The 13689-nt window shown below is 34.8% G+C and overlaps 1 protein-coding gene across 1 annotated transcript in view; it reads left to right on the forward strand.

Moving 5' to 3' along the window:
- Window positions 1-578: 578 nt before the first annotated feature.
- The window catches only part of LOC113715947 (uncharacterized), a 57936-nt gene continuing 44825 nt past the window's right edge, over window positions 579-13689 (forward strand). The window contains exon 1 of the mRNA XM_072070036.1: window positions 579-1849. Coding sequence (XP_071926137.1) covers window positions 579-1849 — 1271 coding nt within the window. The remainder of the gene's footprint in view (window positions 1850-13689) is intronic.

The following is a 13689-nucleotide window of genomic DNA, read 5'->3' on the forward strand; positions in this document are numbered from 1 at the left end:
TTACCTGTGAAAGCTGTAAGAGTTATAGAAAAATATTTTACATGTCTTTTCAAAATTAATTATTTATGCTCATTAGAGAACCAGGTGACTTGAAATCATTTGTTCTTAGTAACGAGTGACTGTGGACTTAGTTTATTGAAAGATTGACATCATAAATGAGTTAGGATATTACAATCTGCCAAACAGGCTGTCTTTTTCTCTTTTGGTACCTTTATGCTCTCCGTCTCCTATTTTCTTCTTTTTTCGTGTTATTAATTGCCAGTCCAATTGAACAGAAATGTATATAATGCATATATATGTGCACAATGGTTAATATGATTTAATAACTAAGAGTAATTACTATCATTTGTTTGCCCTTTTTACTATCATTTGTTCGCCCTTTTTTATATGCTTACATTGTGACATGCTTGAATTTAGTAATAGCTATGTTCTATTTTGTTTAATTTTTATTGTTGTTGTATGGGAAGATTAATTTCCTATATTGAGCTTAATTTCGTATATTTATTATATGTGTTGTCCTTGTAGTATCATGGTTGCATATTTTTTTGTGTTAGGATCAACGGTGCTTGTGAAAATACATGGATAGGAGTTGGATGACAATTAAAGATTACTTGCATCCTAGATATTTGGCAGGAGTGAAAGAATTCATTGAGTTTGCTTATTTAGGCAAGGATCCCACATATAAGCTCCCTTGTCCATCTAAAGTGTGCAACAACTTTGAGGATCAAATTATGGAGGTCATGAAAAGTCATTTGTGTGGGGGAATTGTTGAGAGCTATACTAGGTGGGTATATCATGGTGAAAGGTTTCAGGATTCTGATGATCATGAAAATGATAACATAGTTTTAGATGAAGAAAATAGTGAGTCAAATGATATTCAAGAAATGTTAAATGACGTTGGTGCTGCTAACTTTGGTGAGAATTGGAGAAATTCGGGGGAACATAATAGGGATATTCCAAATGAGCAAGAGGGGGAAGCAAGTAAGTGTCTTAGATTATTATCCGAAGCTGAAAAAAGTATCTACTCGGGTTGTGATAAGTACTCAAAACTTTCCTTTGTTGTCCATATCCTTCATTTGAAAACTATGAATCGGTGGACTTGCAAATCCATCGACATGCTGCTGAAATTCCTCAATCAAGTCTTTCCCATGGCATCAATTCCTAGTTCATACTATGATGCAAAAAATTTAATTCGTGAGTTGGGACTCAAGTGTGAAAAAATACATGCATGTGAAAATGACTGTGCACTTTATTGGAAAGAAAATGAAAGCCTCGATCACTGCCCAAATGAAAAATGTAAAGCACCTCGTTATAAATCCCCGGGTTCTAAAATTCCTAGAAAAGTGCTTCACTATTTCCCCTTAAAAGCAAGGTTGCAAAGACTATTCATAAACAAGGAGATAGCTCAAGATATGAGGTGGCATAAGGAGAGACGCGTTCCTAAGGAAAACACAAGGACACACCCTGCTGACTCAATAGCTTGGAAGGAGTTTGATGAAACTCACCTATCTTTTGCCAAAGATCCTCATAGTGTTAGGTTGGGGCTTTCAACTGATGGTTTCAATCCCTATGGAAACATGAACAATGCATATAGTATATGGCCTGTAATCCTTGTTCCTTACAATCTACCACCTTGGAAATGCTTAAAGGACCCTTTTTTCCTGTTATCAATGATTATTACAGGTCCTAAGTGCATAGGAAATGATATGGATATACTTTTTAGGCCTTTAATTGATGAGTTGAAAGAGTTTTTTGACATTGGCTTTGAGACTTATGATGCAGCCACGGGAGAAAAATTTATGTTACGGGCTGCTCTATTGTGGACTATAAGTGATTTTGTGAGACCCCGGTCAGTTCTTAAGTTTGATATTAGGTGATATTCATTATTTGTGCGATAAAATTTGGTTTTAGGGTTAATGAGAAAATCCTAATTTGGGTTAAGATTAAAACCCTAGCTTTTATATTAAGCACAAGATCGAGTTATAGTTAAGCTAGCTATTCTAGTGCGTGTTTTGGAGTAAGTAATTATGGGATTCGATTTATTTTATATAGGTTAAGTAAGTTTAAAAGTTAGAAAACCTCAGACTAGTAAACCCTCAGACTAGTAAACCCTCTAGTGTTACAATAGATTAGAAAGCTTAAGTTGGGTTTAAAACCTTAATTTTGCCAATGTTATAAAGGTTGTTGTTTAATTGTTTTTATTATGGAGAAAGTATGTTTAAGTATAGGTGATTAGGATAGAAAAGTGATTAGTGAAGCAATTAAGTGTGATTACATGTTTTGGACTAGATTAGGTTTAAGTCCTATGGAGTAAATTGAAAGAGTTCCAAATGTTTGAGGGCAAGAGAGGAACAAAAGCTAAGTTGAAGTGCAATGGTTAAGAAGCAAATAAGGTACTTTTATGTGATTGGTTAGCCATAAGAAATATCTTTCCTAAGTGGTCCTGCACCACATATTAGTCACAAGGGACCTAACCAAGTCTTTAGTAAGACAAAACAAAGCAAAACAAGAGAGGGAGATAGAGAGAGGGAGCCGTGGGAGAAGAAGAAGAAAACAAGGGAAAGTTTCCAAAGGTCAACCAAAATTCTTCCATAAATCTTCATCTTGAAGCATAAAGAATCCACCTTGGAGTTGGCCTAAGGTCATTAGCCATCATACATACGTTATTTTGAGGTAAGAAAGTCTAGTTGAAGGTTTAAGTTGGTTAATGATTCATGAACTAGTGGTTATTGTGGTAAAGGATGTTAGTTGTGATTGAGTATGGTGCCTTTTATGTTTCCCACTTGTTTTTATGGATTAATTTGGTGAAATTTGGGGCCTTGATGTTCGGCCATATGAACCCTAATTAGGGTTTCTTGTTAAACATTTTAGTTAGCTCTAATCTTGTGTTATTGAACTTGTAGTGGTTGTGTTTGATGATTAGTTTCATTGGTTTGGTGAGTGAATGGTAAAAACTGATTTGGGTTAAGAAACCCTAGGCTAAAGCAAGGAGTATAAACTTGGTTAAGGATTAGCTTGGTTAGGGTTTGATGGGTTAAGTTTTGAAGTGGCTAGAGTTGGTGAGATTAGAATCTTTATTAAGGTTAGTGTTTGGTAAGTTTTGGGATTAAATTGGGAAAGGAATTTTGGGCCTTTTGTGAAGCTATTAGAAGCTGGTATATGTGTGTTTATTTGGTATGAATTTGGCCTGAAAGTTTGTATGAGAACCATAGAAACGGACCATACGTTTGTGACGTTCGAAACCGGCAAAATTGGAAACAGGGCAGTCCACAAATCCGAACTTGAGCTCAGTTTTTCTTTATGATGCGTACTAATTCAGAAGTTTCTCAAAACATAAAAGTTGTAGTTTCTTAAGTCCTTAAGGTGCTTGCAAAATTTCAGGTCAAGCGGATCAGTGTAGCCCGAGTTATAGCCAAAACACTCACTCCTATTTTGAACACTGGATTGTGTTATGTTTTTTAATTCTGCTTCTGACCATGCTCTGTCCATCTCGATAACATGCGAACTTGGTGTTGATCCCTTCATAAGAAATGTAGATCTTGGTCTTAGCTTCGAAACAGTATAAAGTGCATCCAAATCCGAGTTCTGTAGCTTCAGTTATGACCAAAACAAGATCAGTTGTCAGAACTGCCTTCGAATTTGGACAGTTCTGACAGGAACTTTGAACCCATTTTCCCTATGCTCCGTACTGATTCAACTTTTGGTCAAAACACAAAAGTTATAGCCTTATAAATAATTTTTCTAACACCTTTGGAATTTCTTGATTTCAATCTCTGAGTCGTGAGTTATGGTCTTTCAAACAGGGCCTATTTGGTAACCCGAAATAAAATGGCTGGAACTGTTTTGCACATTTTTGTCCTAATTCCATTGAGATCTGGCTTGAGGTGTCTTCATGAAAGTTGTAGCCCTTCTTCTTAGATTCACAACAGTACCTCATGCACTTCGAATCCGATAACCGTACCCTGATATTTGATCAAAACGATTCTATGTTCCAAATCTGCCGTTTCCGTTGCCGGCTGTTCACGTTTACGTTTGCCGTTTCCGCACTTGCATGTGCCAATTTTGCCGTTTTGCTTGTTTTAGGCATGTTAGTAGCCGTTTGTGATATAATGTGATACAATCTTCTATTTCAGACGATGGTGAACTAGACAGAGCCGGTGGGGCCATTTTTGTATATAACTTGTTTATGTGTTTAAGGTGAATGAAAGGGTACCTAGGCGAGGGTGTACTTCGTCGCACTCGACCTAAACCCTAATTTACATGCATATTTATACATGACATGTCTAAATGACTTATTTTGGGTTTGAACCCCTTGAGCTTGTAGCTCGGGGTGACGTTTGTGAGTTGGGGTCGATCTTCCGACCTAGATGGACTATCCGAGCCAGCCGAGGCTTGGCCGAAGCCAGTCTAACCTAGTCTGAGGTCACCAAGTTTGTGAATCCGGTTCACCGAGAATGTGAACCGAGCTTGTGAACCAAACTCAATTTCGTTCGTTCGAGCAATTTCATGAGGTGACTGGCCAGTGAGGGTGATAAGGTGTTAAGTGGGTGTACAAGTGGAGTTCTACGGGCCTTAAGTGTGGTCGACGGAGGGTCGGCAGGAGGTCACATATGGCAAATGACGTAGCTTTGGAGCCAACCTGTATCCTTCATTTGTATTGTTACTTTTGCACTTGACTTGACATTTTTGTGAAATAGTTGTTTATCTAAATATGAAATTTACGCTTTTACCCCGTTTACTTACTAAGCATTTAACTTACCCCTTTTCCTTTGTTTTCCTTAACAGGGGACGATGCGGGGAAACCCTTTTGCACTATCACTAGTGTAGCTAGGTTGGTTTGTAATGGTTGGACAGCTAAGATATTCTTTTACTTTGGTGATCTAAATAAAGAACCCGTCTTTGGGTCTACTTCTGCTTTTAGTTAGTAGCATAGAATCCTATAGTAGTCTCGATAACTCCTTTTGAGGATGTAAATACTCTTTCGGGATTGAATATATTATGAATAGTACTCTTTTGGTTTATATAGTTTTATTAGTTTTGTGTTTTGAGTCCTGGCGCGAGTTAGGCAGGCGTCCCGCCGATACCCTCGGGTTCGCCTTTGGGAGAAGTAGGGGCGTCATAGGTGGTATCAAAACGCCTAGGTTAGAGGGTTTGGGCAATTGGGATATACGTGATAGGCACTAGGCATATTTGATCCCTTATGATTCCTTTAAGATGAATGGTATATTTTAAGCTGAAATGCCAGGGAACTGACGAATGACTGTGTTGTAGGTATGGATCCGAGCAGTTCTAGCGGTGCAGGACCCAGCGGCGTGGGACCGGGACTGAGACCTCCGAGTGCGAGTGTGAGAACCCGTAATTTTCTTAATTGCTAGGTTTTATTTTCTTTTAATTGCACGTTTTTCCACATTTTCTTATTTGGAAAATCTTAAAAATAATTTTTATGAGTAAATATGGTTTTTAAATCATTTTTCTAGTATCGCATAGTTTTTGAAAAATTAATTCGGTCCGTTTGGATTAGCTGTTTTTGGGGTTATTTTTCAAAAACAGCACTGTAGCATTTCGTTTTTCAAATACAAGTCCGTTTGGATTAGTTATTTTTGGAGTTGTTTTTAAAAAATTATATAAAAAACTTTTACTGTAGATGTTTTATGGAATATTTTTAGATGTATTTTTAAAACATATTTTCGAGTATTTTTATAATTTATAATTTTTATATTTTTATAACAATATATAATTATACATTTATAAATAAATAAATTTATATAAAAATATATAAATGTATTATATTATATATAATACATAATATAAATATATTTATAAATGTATAAATTATAAATGAATATTATATAAATGTATAAATTATAAATTATAATTTTTATATTTTTATATTTATATACATTTATGCATTTATAATACATTTATTAATATTTATAAATATATATTTAAATATTTATAAATAAATATATTTGTACTTTTATAAATAAATATATTCATATATTTATATATAAATGTATTATATTATATATAATACATAATATAAATATATTTATAAATGTTTAAATGTATATTACTATAAATATATAAATTATAAATGAATATTATATAAATGTATATTATAATTTATAATTTATAATTTATATGTTTTTATATTTATATACATTTATGCATTTATAATACAATTATATATATTTATGAATAAATATATTTATATATTTATGAATAAATACATTTATATATTTATGAATAAATACATTTATATATTTATGAATAAATATATTTATATATTATTCTGAATAAGTAAGTGTATTATATTTATAAATAAATTTATATATTATATATAAATAAATAAGTGTATTATATTTATTTATTTATTATATATTATATTTATAAATAAATATATAAATGTATTATAAGTGTATTATATTATATATAATACATAATATAAATATATTTATAAATATATAAATGTATATTATTATAAATGTGTATAAATTATAAATGAATATTATATAAATGTATAAATTAATATATTATAAATATATATTAATACTATGTATAAATGTATTAATGTAATAAATATAAATGTATACATTTATTAATATTATGTATAAATGTGTAATTAATATTATGTATATTAATATAAATGTATAAATGTATTATATTATATATAATACATAATATAAATGTATATTATAAATATACATAAATATATATATTATGTTTAAATGTACATTTATATAAATGTTCAATATATATAATATATATTATGTATATATTAAATATATATAATATATAACATTTATATAAATGTATAATAACATATTTATAATATATATAATATATAGTATTTATATAAATATATAAAAATATATTTTATATAAAGTAAAATATTTATAATATGTATAAATAAATATATTTAAATTAATATAATATATATATCCTATACATAATTGAAATATATAAGTTGAAATAAACATATTAAATATGTATTTGGAGTTGTTTTTGATATATTGTTTGGATATTGGTGTTTTTGGAGTTGTTTTTGAAATACACATTTACTGTAGCATTTGGATTGTGAAAAACAGTTTTTCAAAAACAGGCCCAAAAACAAGAATCCAAACGGACCCAGAGTATATATCGGACGTGGGACCCGCTAGTGCGAAAAGTTCGAAAAAATTCGGCCAGTTCGGTTAAGTTTTGGATACTGGGTTTAATTTATCGGGTGTTATGAGATATTTAGAGGTTACCAAGTGGATTGGTGTGAGAGAGACAAAAGGTTAGGCATGCAATTAATGAAAGTGACATGTGTCACTTAGAGGTTAAATCTTACTTTTGACTTACTATTCATAACTTTACCATTTAAACCAAAAATTGACCAAAATTTCCTCAAATTTGCAAGCTTCTTCCCCGGCCCTTATCAAGCAAAAAGGAAAGAAAGGCTCTCTAATTTCTTAGCTCCAATCTTGCCCAATCTTTCAATTCAACTGGTTAATCTTCAAATTACTCCATAAAACCTCTTAAGTTAGTGAAGTTAAACTTGGTTGTGATGTGGTTTGAAAGCTTAAGGTGTCAAGTTGCTCCTCCTCTTGAGTTGTTAAGGTGAGTAGCTAAGAAACCTCTCTCCTCTATCTAATGATGCCTAATTAACAACTTGTGGTAGTTTAAGAGGTGAAATTGTCGGTTATTTTATGATTTTAGTGAGATTGATGACATTTTCTATTTATTTATGATTTTTCTGTTTTAATATGATTCATGTGGTGTGGCCATGTATGATGATTGAAAATGATCTAGAATGAAGCCTTAGTGGGTGAATGGTAGTTAATTGCAGAAAATTTCTGTTTTGGAAGGAAAATTGGAAAGTTAGGGTTTCATTTTCCCTAATTCTACTTGGCACTATTCATCATAGTTAGAGGCCGAATTAGCCTTGGGTTAAAACATTAAAGTTGTAGGGAATGATATTCTAGAGATGCCTGCAAAATTTCAGGACAATCGGAGTACCGTAGCTTGTGAAAAGACCAAAATACCCTTGCTACCCTGTTTCTACCCGAACTTGAGAATTGCTTCTGTAATTGGCTAATTTGATTGGGAATATGACTGATTTGGTTATTGAGGTCTTCTGATGAAATGTAGCCTGGTGTCTTAGCTTTTGAATGGCTTTGGTTTCACTTGATTTGGACTTAGGTAGCCTGAATTACATTTCGTTAACCAGAATGCGGTTTGTTAACCTGTTTTTGCGGTTCTGGTTTAGTATATTGCATTTTTGACCTGGTTGCACTAGAAACTGGGCCAACATTGTAGCCCTACTTCTTAGCTTCTAAACGGTGTGTCTTGCACCTCCATCTGATAACCGTAGTGCCAGTGGTGTCAAAACCGCTAAACGACGTCAAAACTATTTTTAGGTTTTAGGACCTACCTTTCATTCCGATTATTTTCCTAGCTAAATCTTGTACTTGAATGACTATGAGCCTATTAAACGGCTGTTATAATGAAATGATGTTGTGTAAGACTTTGGGATTGCTTGAGAAAATAAGGAAGCCATAAGTGGCTGGGAAAATAGGTAAATACAAAGGGCATGCTGCCCAAAATTTTAGGGCTATGTGAGTCCTTCAATTGAGTTGATCTTAGTACAAATAAAGGGTTTTGGGGGTTGTTTATAACCTTAGGACCAACTGTTATCTTTGTGCTCCGTATTAGAACTGAACCTGGGGCAGCATATGACATCTGGTCGAGCCTTACTTGTGCATTTCGTTTACTCGATTTTGGATGTGAAACCTTCAATTGGTTTACTTTGATGATTTTAGGGTTTCTTGGTGATTAAAGCCAATCTGAAGTGAAAACTTTTGAAGTATCTGTACTTAAACCGGTGAGTGTACCACTCCCCTCAATTGCTGTTTAACTTGATTTCTGCCCTACAATCTGTGATTTAAATGACTGCACTATCTGTTTATTTTGTTTGAGACGAGGGTGTACTTTATCACACTCGTTCTCTTGTCTGTTCATATGCCAATTTTGGTGCGAATCTGAATCTGAATCTGTATCTGTATATGTTATCTGTATTTGTATCTGTATCTGTTCGGACGTCGTTTGGAAACTTGTATCCAACGACCTTTCTGTGACCTCTGAGCTCAACACCTGTGGCTAGTTATTCGAGTCGGGCCGGCAAGGGCCTGGTCGATTAGATAACAAACCACGGTAGTCTGTTTTGGGATCTTTGGGTATTGAGACCCTTGATTCCGGTATACTCGAGTATTACCACTTCTGTTCTGTTCGATGTTCGGGCCCAGTAGGGGTATGTTTGGTGGACGAAAAATTGGTGTAAAATGGGGTCTACGGATATGTTGGTTCTATTTACGTTGACGGAGAGTCAACGAGAGCCACCTGTATCCTTTCCTTTGAATCATTGTGTCTAATCTGGTTTCTTTTATATTTGGTATATGTATCTAATGGGTTAAACGTGAAAGGCCATGATTTTACCCCTATATGTTTGGTACCTCATTGAGCGAAAGCTCACCCCTTCCTGTTACCTTTGTTTTCCTTGCAGGGAACCACTTCTTGGAACTGTGACTTTGAAGCATGAGTTGAGCTAGTTAGATATTTTGTATTGCTCCTCAATGGTTGGAAACCCTAATTGTACTTGCTCTTTTGAAAATGAAGCCCTAATGATATTTTGTGTAGTACGAATACCTCAGATTGCACTGTATATTCAATTGTTCAAGACTCCAATGTACATATATGTATAAGTGTTTAACCTTGTCTAGTAAATGTATTCCGCTGAGACTATGATTTTTTGGTTTGGTGGGCATGTTCTCACCTTAATAGTTTCCAATTGTGCATTTTCTTTGGGTCCTATCGCGCGCACTATATCGGGTTTGTGTAAATCGACTTAGTAGTCCCGGCGAGAGCTGAGCAGGCGGTACGCTAACCCCTTTGGTACGCCTTAGGGGAAGGTGGGGCCGTCACAGGTGGTATCAGAGCCTGCTTCGCGTGGTCTCTGCGCGGAGTGAGCCTGGACTGAGTGGTGAATAGGTATGAAGGATTAAGTACTCGTTCGAGCATAAGCTATGAATTGCGAAGGTTCTAGGCCTTAAATTTTCTTATGGTATTTGAGGATGATAGATAGGTATGTCGGGTAGGAATTTCGATTGTTGATAGTTTACTCTTGGGACTGGCCAGCTCGAGATGTGAATTATTTTATTTCGGATTCTCGTGCCCGAGTACTCTAAAGTTGAGGCGGTGTTAAGTATTTGGAGATTTCATTTTGGAACCATGAACAGGCTTTGTCTGACTAGAATGAGCACAAGAGGTCAATGGACATCTAGTTTGGATAGTAAGTGACGTGAGAGACCAGACAGGCTGATACTGGGACGACTTCACCTTTTCCTTTTGGTTCGCCCGTGTATTCCTAGCACCTGACGTTAGTATATGTGTTTGTGTACATGGTTATCTGTCCAACTTGATATGTAATTGTGTACTTGCTTATCCGTCTTTTGATATGGTGTGTTAGGTGCAATATGTTATTTGTGTAATTGGTATGTTGGATTTTGTTATTTTATTTACTACATTCATTCATTAAAGTACCCTTTTGGAAAGAAAAGAGAGAGGGAAGGGAAAACTATATATACCTGAAGGAAGACATAGTTGCGGATATGGTCATAGCTGTGGAACAAAACGAGGCTAGGGGTCAAGAGAAGAAAAGGGGGAAAATAACAGCTGAACAAAACATGGACCGAGAGTGCCACGTGTATGCAAGAATTTATTATGACCCCTTGTTTTGCTCGACAGGCTACCATCTGAGTTCCAGCAATTTTGTGAGATGGCACATTGGGTTGAGATGTCTAAGGAAATCGCGGTTCTCCGAGACGAAATAGAAGTTCAAAAGAACCTAGCCGCATACTGGGAAGGGCGATGGAAGCACGAGTACTCAGAGAAAATTGAGCTCTTGCACAAGAATTTAGAGTTAAAAAGAAAATACGAAGGGATTTCCGAAGAGGCCTTAGCAATGGCACGAAGCACTACTTCTATAGAGGTTCCAGAAAAAACTTAAAGGACAGAAATTGCAAGGCCACAAGTGAAGACCTTCCATGCAAAGAAAAGGAGTGCATCTCGTGAGAGTCAAAGGTCAGAACAGGGTAAGCGAGGTAGGCCATTTGCTAAGAAGGGTCGTGGAGCGGGTGGTGTGACAAGTTGTGGTTATTGTAGGAAATCCAATCATATTGAAGTGGATTGTTGGGAAAAGGGGAGAAGGTGTCTGCGCTGTGGGAGCGCCGAGCATCAGATTGCTAATTGCCCGAGTTTATTGCACGAAAAGAAAGGAACCCAGCAGCCAACCCAGACCGACCCTGGACCGTCAACTAGAGAAGGGACTGGAAGGAAGAACCTCGTTTCTTCTGAGGACGTAAAAGGTACAAGCTACTAGTTACTTGAGTTTTGCTCGATTCCGCTCGGAGAAAATTTTGAGGACGAAATTTCTTTAAGGGGGAGAGAATGTGAGAACCCGTAATTTTCTTAATTGCTAGGTTTTATTTTCTTTTAATTGCACGTTTTTCCACATTTTCTTATTTGGAAAATCTTAAAAATAATTTTTATAAGTAAATATGGTTTTTAAATCATTTTTCTAGTATCGCATAGTTTTTGAAAAATTAAGAGAATATATCGGACATGGGACCCGCTAGTGCGAAAAGTTCGAAAAAATTTGGCCAGTTCGGTTAAGTTTTGGATACTGGGTTTAATTTATTGGGTGTTATGAGATATTTAGAGGTTACCAAGTGGATTGGTGTGAGAGAGACAAAAGGTTAGGCATGCAATTAATGAAAGTGACATGTGTCACTTAGAGGTTAAATCTTACTTTTGACTTACTATTCATAACTTTACCATTTAAACCAAAAATTGACCAAAATTTCCTCAAATTTGCAAGCTTCTTGCCCGGCCCTTATCAAGCAAAAAGGAAAGAAAAGCTCTCCAATTTCTTAGCTCCAATCTTGCCCAATCTTTCAATTCAACTGGTTAATCTTCAAATTACTCCATAAAATCTCTTAAGTTAGTGAAGTTAAGCTTGGTTGTGAAGTGGTTTGAAAGCTTATGGTGTCAAGTTGCTCCTCCTCTTGAGTTGTTAAGGTGAGTAGCTAAGAAACCTTTCTCCTCAATCTAATGATGCCTAATTAACAACTTGTGGTAGTTTAAGAGGTGAAATTGTCGGTTATTTTATGATTTTAGTGAGATTGATGACATTTTCTATTTATTTATGATTTTTCTGTTTTAATATGATTCATGTGGTGTGGCCATGTATGATGATTGAAAATGATCTAGAATGAAGCCTTAGTGGGTGAATGGTAGTTAATTGCAGAAAATTTCTGTTTTGGAAGGAAAATTGGAAAGTTAGGGTTTCATTTTCCCTAATTCTGCCTGGCACTATTCATCATAGTTAGAGGCCGAATTTGTGACGCCCCGAAAAGAATGAGAGTGAGAACCCGAAAATTTACTAATTTTCTAAGGTTTATTTTATTTAATTGCCCGCCTTTTCCACAGTTTCTTTATTAGAAAAATTTCTCAGATAAAGTTTATGAGCAAAGATAGTTTTAAAATGATTTTTCTAGTATCGGTTAGTTTTTGAGAAATTAAGAGCGTATACCGGACGTGGGACCCGCAAGTGCGGTAAATGCATTATATTTTTGACAACTTGTTGGAATTTTGTATTAAGTGATATTATTTTACAAAGTGTTAAGATATTTGTATTGGAGAGACAAAAAGATAAGTTTTAAACAAAAAAGGTGACATGTGTCACCTTCTTATTCAAAGTTGGACTTTGACTAATTTGCATCACCTTTACTAAACCTCAAAAATTGACCAATTTCTCTCCATTTTATGCTTGTCTTGGCCGAACCTCTTGGAGCAAAAATACAAGAAGAAAGCCTTCAACTCCAACTCCATTTCTTGCTCAATCTTGTGAATCAACCGTTAAACTTTCAAATTCCTCCACAAAAGTCACTTGTTTAGGAAGATTGAAGGTAGTGGTGGAGTGATTAGAGAAGGCAAAGGACTAAGCCATCAACTTTCTTGATATTTCAAGGTTCATGTTTAGCAATCCTTTCTTTGTTCTTGATTATGCTAAATTAGTGACTTGTGATGGCTAAAGAGATGGTTTGATGGATTATATCTTGAGTTGTGGTTGACTTGATGAAGTTTTATAATTTTTGGGGATTTTTCTGTTTTAATATGAACATGGTTGTGTGGTTATGTATGATGATTGGAAATGATGTTTAAGGACTCTATGAGGTGGAAAAAGTGGTTAATTGCAAACAATTTCTGTTTTGGAAGAAATTTTGGAAAGTTAGGGTTTATGATGATAACATTCTGCCCGAATTTGTAGCTCATAGATAGAGGCCGAATTGGCCTTGGCTTAAAACATGAAAGTTGTAGGGAATGATATTTTAGAGGTGCCTACAAAATTTTAGGTCAATCGGAGTAGTGTAGAAAGAGAAAAGTCAAAATTACTATTGCTATTCTGGTTTTACCCGAATGTAAGAATTGCGCCTGTAATTGGTTGTTTTGGCTGGAATTTCTTCCGAATTGAGCGTTGGGTGTTCAAGTGCAATGATTTCATCGGCTCATAAGAGCAATAAACGTACATTTGATCTCTGAATCATGACATCATCGAAATGATCGAAATGCATTATTGTGAAATATATT

This window comes from Coffea arabica, chromosome 11c, assembly GCF_036785885.1.
Source record: "Coffea arabica cultivar ET-39 chromosome 11c, Coffea Arabica ET-39 HiFi, whole genome shotgun sequence".
Lineage (NCBI taxonomy): Eukaryota > Viridiplantae > Streptophyta > Magnoliopsida > Gentianales > Rubiaceae > Coffea > Coffea arabica.